The 11,668-nt window shown below is 55.0% G+C and overlaps 1 protein-coding gene across 1 annotated transcript; it reads left to right on the plus strand.

Moving 5' to 3' along the window:
* Positions 1-1,421: 1,421 nt before the first annotated feature.
* Positions 1,422-9,614, plus strand: SMTNL1 (smoothelin like 1). Its single transcript, XM_065882437.1, has 7 exons — positions 1,422-2,267; positions 2,519-2,651; positions 2,764-2,815; positions 4,052-4,210; positions 4,392-4,506; positions 4,659-4,810; positions 9,470-9,614. The coding sequence occupies exons 1-7, from the start codon at positions 1,422-1,424 to the stop codon at positions 9,612-9,614; spliced, it is 1,602 nt and encodes a 533-aa protein (XP_065738509.1).
* The last annotated feature ends 2,054 nt before the right edge of the window (positions 9,615-11,668 follow it).

An 11,668-nucleotide genomic window follows, 5' to 3' on the forward strand; every position in this document is an offset into this window, starting at 1 on the left:
TGTTAATAACAATGTAAATGCTATGTAAATAGTTGAAGTGGCAGCAAATTCAAGTTTGCCTTTTGGAATTTTCTGGAATTTTTTCTTCAAATTTTTTCCATCCAAGGTTGGTTGAACCCACAGAACCCATGCAAAAGGAAGGCTGACTGTATATACAGTACTTGAATAGGAAACCTCATGATAAAGTTGGAGGATCAGATCTCCCTGCAGAGGTTAGTTAGGGAGAGTCTCTTCTGTTCTTCACCAAAAGAAACTCTTCCATGCCCAGTCCCAGCTCTTCAGAGAACCACACACACAGGCTGGCAGTGCTGGCAGAGACCCAGCGACCAAGCTGGCCCAGGGTTTCCCAAATTTCAGGCATTTTAACACCACCTCCATGATTTAGGTATTTTGTATCCTGTATTCCGCTTTCCTGAACGTCTTCCTTTGAATTAACTTACTTTACTTCAATAAATGTATTCATAAAATAAACTTTATATCACTATTGGAAATGGAAACTCGGTATCACTGGCCAGAAACAGAAAGTAACTGTAAAAATAAATACAATTGAATCAAAACAGTATTATTAGGGACTTCCCTGGTGGTCCATTGGGTAAGACTCCGAGCTTCCAAGACAGGGGGCCTGGGTTCGATCCCTGGTCAGGGAACTAGATCCTGCATGCATGCCGCAACTAAAAGATCCCATATGCCTCAACGAAGACCCAGTGCAGCCAAAATAAATAAATAAAGTAAATACTCAAAACAAAAAACAGTATTATTAAGTTCTATCTAGAGACTTCTGTCTGCTTTGGGCTCTGAGCACGAGGGCAGCTATCTCCATCAAAAGGGGAGAATAGGGGCTTCCCTGGTGGCGCAGTGGTTGAGAGTCCGCCTGCCGATGCAGGGGACGCGGGTTCGTGCCCGGGTCCGGGAGGATCCCACATGCTGCGGAGCGGCTGGGCCCGTGAGCCATGGCCACTGAGCCTGTGCGTCCGGAGCCTGTGCTCCGCAATGGGAGAGGCCACATCAGTGAGAGGCCTGCGTACAGCAAAAAAAAAAAAAAAAAAAAAGGGGAGAATAGCAAGTGCTCCATGGGGGTCTAGGAGGCTAGTCAGACTATAACCACCTCACTGGCTTATTCAAAAAGAGGCCAAATCATTGACAAGGCATCACAGAACCCAGTGTTCCTTAAAGCCCAAGTCACAACCTGCAGAGGGCCTTTAGGTGAACGCACCCAACATCAGGTAAACGTGGCTGGCCCAGCACCCCATTGTGGGGGATGTGGTGCTCTACCGTTTCATTTAGCCAAAGGGAAAGTGGATACTTGTGTCACATGTCCGAGTAGTGGGGGACCCAGGACTGAATCGCACGTCTCCAGACTCCAGGGCCTTCACCGGCAGAGAGGGGGCATGACAAGGCCTGCTTGTCTTCTCTTTTCAGAGATGGAGCAGAAGGAATGGAAGCCCTCTGAGGACGGGACCCCTGTGTCCCCCGCCACGGAGGTCCCAGAGACAGTGGGAGGGGGAGCCTCTGCTGAGGAGGAGGCCACAGGCCCAGCTGAGAGGACCATCACAGAGCGGCCTCCAGATGGGGCAGGAAAGCAGGAGAGGGCACCCGCTGAGGACAGCATTACAGCTGAATTCCAGGGGGAATCCAAAGGGGAGGCTGAACTTCAAAAGGTGGACAGCGGGAAGAAAGAGACCACCGTGGCTCCTCAGGAGATGGCTGATCGGAAAGAAGAGACCAACTCTGAACCCAAGGAGGCTGAGGGAAAAGAGGAGATCACGTTGGCCTCTGAGAAGCAGCAGGCTGATGAGAAAGAGGCCAAGCCTGGATCTAGGGAGAAAGCCAATGTGAATGATGAGGTGCAGGCTGCTGGGAAGGAGGAGGCCAAGGCTGGAGACAGGGAGGCTGCTGGGAAGGAGGAGGCCAAGGCTGGAGGCAGGGAGGCTGCTGGGAAGGAGGAGGCCAAGGCTGGAGGCAGGGAGGCTGCTGGGAAGGAGGAGGCCATGGCTGGAGACAGGGAGGCCAAAGGGAAGGAGGAGGCCATGGCTGGAGGCAGGGAGGCTGCTGGGAAGGAGGAGGCCAAGGCTGGAGGCAGGGAGGCTGCTGGGAAGCAGGAGGCCACAGTGGCCTCTCAGGAGGTGAGCAACAAGACGGAGGAGCCCAAGGCTGAAACCCAAGAGAAAGCCAGTGCCCCAGAGGCCAAGTCGGACTCTCAGAAGACTGCCGTGGAAGATGAGGCCAAGCCTGAAACACAGGAGGAGGAGGAGGTGAAGGAGGAGGTGGTGAGTGAGGAAGAGGAGAGGAGAGGAGGGAGGAGGCCCCACGATTCTCCGGAGCCCCCTGCCCAGCCCTCCCCCAAGCAAGCCCCTCCCCTGCTTTATTCCTTTGGGACAATCCAGTCTTCCACCCACTGATATCAAGAGCCTGGGGTGGGGGATGCAGCACTGTGGCTCCAGGCTGCCTTCCAGATCTTTCTAAAGCCCTCACAGAGCCTCAGGCAGGTGCGGGCCCACACAGCCCATGTTCATTCCAGGAGCCAGGCTGTCCTGATGAAGAGCAGGACCAAGGTGTGGAGAAAGGGGCGGAGGAAGGGGCAGGAGCGCTTCCCCGGTCCGCCGAGGAATGGCCTGAGAGCCCCACGGAGGAGGGCAGCGGCCTCAGCCCAGGTGAGTGAGAGCCCAGGAGCCCGCTGACGCCGCAGGGGCCTCCCTGAGGGAGCACGCGGGCCGCGCTCCACGGGTCACCCCAGCCTGCCTCCCTCCCGTTCCTTTCCCCTAGATGGGCTGAGTCCAGACACCGCAGCTTCCGGAGAGACCAGTCCTTCAGCCAGGTAACGTCAGGCTCTGGAGCCCCAGCTCCAACCCCTGCTACCGCTTGCTTCCTTTTTTTATTTTTTATTTTTTTTGCGGTACGCGGGCCTCTCACTGCTGTGGCCCCTCCCACTGCGGAGCACAGGCTCCGGACGCGCAGGCTCAGCGGCCATGGCTCACGGGCCCAGCCGCTCCGCGGCATGTGGGATCTTCCCGGACCGGGGCACGAACCCGTGTCCCCTGCATCGGCAGGCGGACTCTCAACCACTGCGCCACCAGGGAAGCCCCTGCTTGCTTCCTTTAAAGGCTGCCATCCCCTGGGCCTGGGCCTCCCCGGTGCTGGTCTCAAGATATGCCAGGAATTATGGTTTTCAGCCCTCTAGCCTAGGGCAGAGCCCAGGAGACAAAAGGAGCCGGAGTGTGGGAGCAAAGGGGCCGTGGAGCACACCTGGTCCGTCTCTCACTCACTGCTGAAGCCTCCTGGTCTTGCTTGCCTCCGCAGTGTTAGCCTCACCCATAAGTGAGTGAGCAGAAAGCCTGAGTTTGGACAATGACGCTGCCACTTACCAGCTGTGTGACCTTGGCCACATCACTGCCCCTTTCCTCCCCTGTGAAGTGGGCACAGTCACGGTACCTACCTCGTAGGATTTTTGTGAGGCTCAAACGACATCTGTGTATAAAGCCCTCAGCCCAGTGCCTGGTGCCTGGCTGCTGCTGGATACCATGATAGCCTTACTCTCGCCAGGGCACAACTTTCGTCATTAAAGAGTCTTCCTTTATTTCGAGCTGAAGCTCACCTCCGTGTCACCTTCTTAGGGGAAGGTACCAGATTGAACGTTCGTGGAGCGTGGTCTACACTCCCCCTCCCACGCAGGCCTTAGAACCACCCTGTCAGGTAGCTATTCTTGCCCCATTTTACAGATGAGGAAGCTGAGGCTCAGAGGAGTGACACGACAGTCCCAAGATCACACAGCAACTAAGAGGCAAAGGCAGGATTCAGCACCAGGTCAGACCTCAGATGTGCTCTAGCTCTGTCCACACATGCCAGCAGACCTCGTGCTCACCAAAGTGAGACTGAGCCTTACTATTCCTTCCCAGCCCCTCCCGGTGCTGGGCCCAGAGGAGAACGTGTGCGAGAGTGGGGACCACAGCTTCGTATGCCTCTTGAGACTGCAGGGGCCGTGCTCAGCCAGCCTCCTCCCTCCTCAGTGGCTGGTCCCAGCCCCTCTCACCTTGCTCCGAACTTTTCCATGCAGTGAATCTTCACCCAGCGACGTGTCCCAGAGCCCCACGGAGCCCCCTCCCTCACAGGAGAAGAAGAAAGACAAGGCACCAGAGCGCAGGGTGTCAGCCCCTGCCCGGCCCCGGGGGCCCCGTGCCCAGAACCGCAAAGCCATCGTAGACAAGTTTGGGGGGTAAGATGCGGGCGAGGAATGGTGGGGGCTGGGTTGGTTGGACAGTCGGTGGGGGGCAGTCCTGAGGGGCAATAGGAACAGCCTGAGCCCCAGCAGGAAGACTGACATCTGGGGCTGGGGCTCCTCCCTGATGGGACCCTCCCACCTCTCTGGCCTGACCTTCTCTGTCCCTTGCGCACAGGGCAGCCTCGGGCCCCACGGCCCTGTTCCGGAACACCAAGGCCGCGGGGGCAGCCATCGGCGGCGTTAAGAACATGCTCTTGGAGTGGTGCCGGGCCATGACGAGGAACTACGAGGTGCATGGTGGGCCAAGGGACCCTTCCCCAGGGCAGCAGTGCTGGGAGGGTCTGTGTGGTGCAAAGCCCAGAGGGTGGGAGGTCCAGAGGGGGCAAAGTCTGGGTCCTCTGGCTGAGGCTCACCGAGGCCTCTGGGCCCCGCTTGCCCGCAGCATGTGGACATCCAGAACTTCTCCTCAAGCTGGAGCAGTGGCATGGCCTTCTGCGCCCTCGTCCACAAGTTCTTCCCCGACGCCTTTGACTATTCTGCGCTGGACCCAGCCAAGCGCCGGCACAACTTCTCCCTGGCCTTCTCCACAGCCGAGTAAGCCACGCCAGGGGATGCAGAGGTGGGTGGGAGCTCGGCTCACCTACACAGAATCGAGGGCCGGATTCACAGGGGTCGGGTAGTGCGGTGGTCAGGTAGAGGCTGTCACCACACATTCATGAATTCAACAGATATTTCTTTACGATTTATTTATTTATTTTTGGCTGCATCGGGTCTTAGTTGCGGCACGCGGGATCTTCACTGAGGTATGCGGGATCTTTTGTTGCAGCGCACGGGCTTCTCTCTAGTTGTGCATGCGGGTTTTCTCTTCTCTAGTTGTGGCGCGCGAGCTCAGTAGTTGTGGCGCGTGGGCTTAGTCGCCCCACGGCCTGTGGGATCTTAGTTCCCTGACCAGGGATCGAACCCGCGTCCCCTGCATTGGAAGGCGGACTCTTTACCACTGAACCACCAGGGAAGTCCCCAACAGATATTTTTTGATTGCTGGGAACTGTTTTAGCACATAGCAGTGAGTGAAACTTACAAAATCCCTGCGTGCCTATGACACATTCTAAAGGGAGAGACAGATCATAAACTCACACACACGTGTGAAATATAATGTAAGGGAACAGGTGCTGTGAAGAAAATGCAGGCAGGGTAAGGGGTAGAGGAGGGGCAGGCAGGGTGGTTGCTGGGATTTAGGGCCAGATTCTGACTCTGCCATTTGTTAGCTGTGTGATCTTGGACAGGCTCCTTCACCTCTCTGAGCCTCCATATTCTGACCTTTAAAACGGGCATGACATTTCCTCTTTGGCAGGGCTATGGTGAGAATTAAGTAAGTAAGTAAGTAAAGTCCCTATAAACAGTGCCTAACCCATGGCAAACACTTCAAAAAAAAAATCTTAGCTCCTATGTTATAATGAATGATATCACACTTGTTACGATAATTATTATTCAGTGTGGGACCTGGAGGGGATTTATTGCTGGGGTTCACATAGCTGGGTGCCGGGGTGGTGGAGGGATGGAGACAGGGGTGGACTAGACAGGCAGGAGGGGTGTGAGGATCAGTGTGGCCCAAGGAAGAACCTAAGAGACCAAGACACGGCTGCCAGGTGGCAGGGGAGGAGGGGGCACTCCCACCACCGAAGCATCAAAACCAGACTCAGCCAAAGGCCTCCATCTCCACCCACCGGAGAGACATGACCTGATGGTCTTGGGGCTCCCAAGGAGCTCACGCCTGGAGTGCCTGTCCTTTCCCACCTGGGAGGGGCTTCTGAGCCGCCCGGTAGAGATAGGACTATGCATAGGGAGTGGTCCACGAGGACAGCTCTGAGGCCCGGGAATGCATTTCCCACTGAGTGCATTTCTAAAGCCTGGGGGCAGGGAATAAGTCACTGGGGATGTTAGCAGCACCTTGGTCCAGGAGGCTGAGCCCTTTGGTCTAGTCCAGGCCTGGCCGCCAGCCTGCAGGGAAGCCTGGGCAGCAACCTTCCCCTTTCGGGGCCTGCGTGTCCCCATCGGCAAGACGAGATGGATGAGATGGCTGGTATTGATCTGTGCTTTTCAGATGTTTTTTCCCCCCGACAGATTCCTCAAGCAAAATATTAAATGAATGCCCAACATATTAAACAGATTTTAGGGAGGCCTTTTGAGGTTGGGAGGGGTTCTTGGAGCACTCCAGCTCTGCTTCCCAAGATGGTCCCTGAAGCATGTCTATAGGGCCCTAGGGCACCAAGGATGCCGTTTGAAATCCACCAGACTTGGTGCTACAGAAGATCCCTTCTAGTTGGTCCCACCAAGGGAAGGGGGGAGTGCCCTGGGGTGGGGGATTGAGGGCATCCGGAGCACCATGTCCTGCTCTGGGCTCAGAAGCACCTTTTTTTTTTTTTTGGCGGTACGCGGGCCTCTCACTGTTGTGACCTCTCCCGCTGCGGAGCACAGGCTCCGGACGCGCAGGCTCAGCGGCCGTGGCCCACGGGCCCGGCCACTCCGCGGCATGTGGGATCTTCCCGGACCGGGGCACGAACCCATGTCCCCTGCATCGGCAGGCGGACTCTCAACCACTATGCCACCGGGGAAGCCCCAGAAGCACCTTTAATGGTGATGAACCAGGATTGGAAAATGAAACTCCTAGTCGGGGCTGAGAGCTCTTGGTGAACATCAGAAGGGCACGTGGCTTGGCCCTGACCAGGTGTCCCCGGCCTGTGGGACGGGGTCGTGGTCCTCCTGCAGCTGCCTTGCCTTGGCTGCAAGCCTGCAGAGCCACAGAAAGGCTGAAGGAATAATCAGGTGATGGTGACAGGCTGAGAGGAGGCATCAGGCAGCAGTGAAAAGGGAAGGATGTGCAGGGGATGCGTGGGGATGGAGGCTGGAGGGAGAAGAGGTGGGGGGTGCCTCCTTCTTCCTAGCTCTTTTTTTTTTTTTGGCTACGCCATGAGGCATGCGGGATCTTAGTTTCCTGACAAGTGATGACCAGAGATCGAACCTGTGCCCCCTGCAGTGGAAGCTCAGAGTCCCAACCACTGGACCTCCAAGGAAGTCCCCCTTCCTAGCTCTTTGACCCTCGGCAGCTGACTTAACCTCTTTTAGGGCCTGGTGTGCAGATTAAGCGTGCAAAGTAAGGGGGCCCCTGCCGCAGCTGGCTCCCTTCTAGAAGTTGCCTCTGATTCCCATGGAACGGTCAATGCTGGGGCCCCCAGGTGGCTTGATCGGCTGTGCTGCTCGAGGAGCCCGACCCCATTCCCCAGGCCCAATGGGAGTGAAGCTTTTGCCTCTCCTGCATGGGAACAGCACCCCAACCCACATCCAGGAGCCAAGATCACTGCATTGGTTGCAGGGAACTTGTCCCATTCTTCGAAATCCTCCAGTCTGTGCTCCTGCCTCCCGCTCCCAGGCCAGCCCGGCTTGGGTTTCGGTCCAGCTGCCTCAGCTCTAAGAGAGGATTTCCGCTGGGACCCTGGTTTCTCCTACTGCCAGCACCCATGGCGGTTTGGCAGGCTGGGACTGCTGAGACCCGGCTACAGGGCAGGGATGCCAGAAGCATCAGGCAGGCCTGCGGTGGAGTCCCAGCTGTGTCACTCACTTTGACGTTGGGCAAATCACCAAAATGCTCCGAGTCTCCAGTTCCTCTTCTGCTGGTTGAACACAGAGGAGTGGAGTAAATGAGACCATTCAAGGGAAAGCACTGGGGAGTTCCCTGGTGGCCTAGTGGTTAGGATTCCAGGCTTTCACTGCCGTGGCCTGGGTTCAATCCCTGGTTGGGGAACTGAGATCCTGTAAGCTGTGTGGCGCAACCAAAAAAAAAACAGGGGGGAAGGGAAGCACTTGATCAAACTCCTGGCACATGGTGGCAAGGTCCCAACAGTGGTTAGATCAGATGATCAGCTTTAGCAAAGCCAGGAGTAGCACATGGCCCCAAAGAGCAGCTGGGAAGTTAGAAAAAGAGGACTTGCTGCTAAGTTCTATGCGGTTGCTCAAACACATTAAGCACTCCTGCCTCAGGACCTTTGCACATGCTGTTTCCTCTGCCTGGAATCCTCTTCCCGCAGATATGTACCCGATCTACTCTCTTTTTAAATTTTGTTTAATAAATTTGTTTTATTTATTTATTTTTGGCTGTGTTGGGTCTTCGTTGCTGTGCACGGGTTTTGTCTAGTTGTGGCGAGCGGGGGCTACTCCTTGTTGTGGTGCACGGGCCTCTCACTGCGGTGGCTTCTCTTGTTGCGGAGCACGGGCTCTAGGTGCTTGGGCTTCAGTAGTTGTGGTGCACGGGCTTAGTTGCTCCGCGGCACATGGGATCTTAGTTCCACGACCAGGGATTGAATCTGTGCCCCCTGCACTGGAAGTGCAGAGTCTTAACCACTGGACCACCAGGGATGTCCCCAATTTACACTCTTTAAGAGAACTTTCCTGGGCTCCCTATTAAAATTCTCCTTGGAGAATTCCCTGGCAGTCCAGTGGTTAGGACTCCGTATTTTCACTGCCAAGGACCCAGGTTCAATCCCTGGTTGGGGAACTAAAACCCCACAAGCTGCGAGGCGCTGGCACAAAATAAATAAATAAATAGATGAAAAATAAAGCCATTACTAACATATTTTTTAAAATCCCCTTGAACACAGAAACATACCCTGTCCCCCTTCCCTGCCTTATTTTTCTCCACAGCAACTCTCATCATCTGATGTACCATCGATTTCTGTTTGATTACTGTCTGTCTACTGCAGTGAGAATGTCAGTGACATGAGAGTGGGGAATTTTTATTTTGTTCAGTGCTGAATTCCCTGGAAGAGTACCTAGCACGTAGTACCCCTCAATAAATACACGGAAACTGGTTGAAGCTGGAGATGTTGCAGCTACAAGCCAACACTCTGGCTAGTGTTGGGGTTCTGTCTTTTAAACTCTCCCTGAGGACAGGTATATGAGCACGTGGAAGGGGTGGGCTAATGCAGAACTATAGACCAGAAGGTCCCGCTCCTACGTGAAGGCACACAGTGCAATGAAAACAGGGGCTTAGGAATCAGACCACGCTGAGTTTGAGTCTTGACTGTTGGGCCTCAGTTATCTAATCTGTACAATGGGATGGTTGCCCTAGGTGACCTCCCAGCTCTGCCACACACAGTTCTGTGGGTTTCATCCTCGCCGGGCTGTCCCCTTAGGCCCCGCATCCTTCACCGTTGGCTCTCTGCTCTACCCCTCCTCACCCCTCCCCAACCTGCCCCTCAGGAAACTGGCCGACTGTGCCCAGCTGCTGGAAGTGGATGACATGGTGCGGCTGGCAGTGCCCGACTCCAAGTGCGTCTACACCTACATCCAGGAGCTGTACCGCAGCCTCGTGCAGAAGGGACTGGTGAAGACCAAGAAGAAATGAGGGAAGAAATGAGGGGCTGACCAACCCTGTGGGCAGAGGCGGGCAGGGAGCCCAGCTGACCAGCCGTGGCCCAGAGGCTCACTTCTGCTCATGGTGGCAACAGTGCTGGGGCTCAGACAAGGGCAGATGGCACCAGTCTTAACTACATGAAAAGTTCTTTTGTAAAATCCGTGCTCCCTCCCTAACCCAGCAGGAACATCTCTCACTTGGATAATAAACCCCGGCCGCCAGGGTTCCTCATCTGACATGATTTTCTCAACAACCATGAAAGGCATTTGGGAAAGGAGAGTGGGCTGGGTCCTACCACTAACCAGCTGTGTGTCCCTGAGCCAGTGAGTGAACCTCTCTGAGCTTCAGTTTACCGTCTGCATGGGGATGATAGGAGCTCAAAATCATGCAGGCGCTGTGAGCGTTGAATGAGATCATGAAAAGGACAAACAGCCTTGCCCGGGGCCTGTCACATAAGTGTTCTTTAAGTGGTGGCCCAAAGTAACAACACATCTTACATTTCCAGCCATGGGTGGCACTTTCCCAATTCTGTTCCCTTTTTCCACACTTCTCCCAGATTAGGGAATTCCAGGGCAGGGACTAGAGTAGAAGATTCTCTACAAATCTCACCCCAACTAGGCTAGTGGGGCCTGGAGTGATTCCCCTGACTCAAAGATACCCCATATTCTGTCTCTTAAAAGCCAGTGGTCTTCTAGGAGCTTAGAACCACTGCACCCAGAAAGCTCCTCCTTTGTGCTAAATTAATCCCTCCAACCCTGGCCAGAGTTTTGGCTTGTTTTTGTCTTTCTGTGGCTCACTAGAGATGAACCCTGGAACTGAGTATAATTTCCCGCTAACAATCTTGTCTGGCTTTATCAGCCACTTGGAGCATGTGCGCTGACGAGAACAGTTCATGAAAAACACAAAAACAAAACCCAACCAGCTTGGCACTGCAGCTGGAGGGGTGGCCTCTGCCCTGATCAGCAGAGTGGACCTGGCCACCCACTGAAGCGCTCTGTGCCTTGGTTGCGTCCTCTATAAAAATGGGGATGTTATCCTTGTGGACGTGTCGACGACCGCTCAGGCCAAGGGTGGTCTAATCCCTCATGGCCAGCTTTCCCCACAATGCTTGGGGTCACACAAGGCTCCACGCCCAGCGAGCCCTCAGCTGATGGAGAGCAGGGTCACACCTTTAGCTAGGCTGCAGCTAAATCCCCAGCCTCCTCTTCTCCCGATTAACCACCCGTCCCCTCAGTGAACACTCAGTTGGACTCCACGGTCCATCTGTGGCTTTAATAGCTGGGCAAACACATGGTCTCCGTGGCTCCCGTGGACTGGAAGCTGGAGGGGAAACACCTCCCCGCCTAAAGCCTGGTCCCTAGGAACCAGCAACCTAATGGGATAGCAAGTGGTTTAAAAACCGTGTAGTCAGGGGACCTCCCCAGCGGTCCAGTGGTTAAGACCTTATGCTTCCACTGCAGGGGGTGTGGGTTCGATCCCTGGTTGTGTGGCCAAAAAAAAAATTAAAAGGGAAAAAACAACAACAAAAAAAAACCCATGTAGTCAGATTTCTGGGATGGAGATTAGTTTCTTCACTTTATGATTCATCAGTGGAAGAGAAAAGGTTTTGCATCTATACATGTCTATCAGCGGTCTGGCTGTTTTCAATCACTCAATCAACGAAACCCTCCTCCCTGTGCCCTGTCTCCCTCCCATACTCCCCCCTGCCCCTCTGCCCTCCCTGCAACCCCCATGCCTGGGCCCTCAGCGGAATCTGGTTGGCTGCTGGGCTCATTTCCTGCAAGCTGGCCTGCAAGGCAGCCTGAGTCTCTAAGGATCAGGCTTCCCACATCACAGAGCGCTGGAGAGCTGGCAGTGCAACCCTGCAAACCTAAATGCCCCTGGCTCTGGGGCAGAGAAAGGAAGTGGGGAAAGCACACCTGAGGCCAGTGGATCCCCGTACCACACACATAACTGCGGCCCCACCACCACCAAACACACATACGCACACGCACACACGCACACGCGCACACACACACACAAATGACTAACAATCTAAGAAGGAA

Source organism: Phocoena phocoena, chromosome 8 (genome assembly GCF_963924675.1).
Source record: "Phocoena phocoena chromosome 8, mPhoPho1.1, whole genome shotgun sequence".
NCBI lineage: Eukaryota > Metazoa > Chordata > Mammalia > Artiodactyla > Phocoenidae > Phocoena > Phocoena phocoena.

Coding starts and splice junctions, on each gene's coding strand:
- SMTNL1 (XM_065882437.1), top strand. CDS start 1,422: ATGGAGCAGAAGGAATGGAAGCCCTCTGAGGACGGGACCCCTGTGTCC. Junction 2,268..2,518: donor AGGAGGTGAAGGAGGAGGTG/GTGAGTGAGGAA, acceptor TGTTCATTCCAG/GAGCCAGGCTGTCCTGATGA. Junction 4,211..4,391: donor ATCGTAGACAAGTTTGGGGG/GTAAGATGCGGG, acceptor CCTTGCGCACAG/GGCAGCCTCGGGCCCCACGG.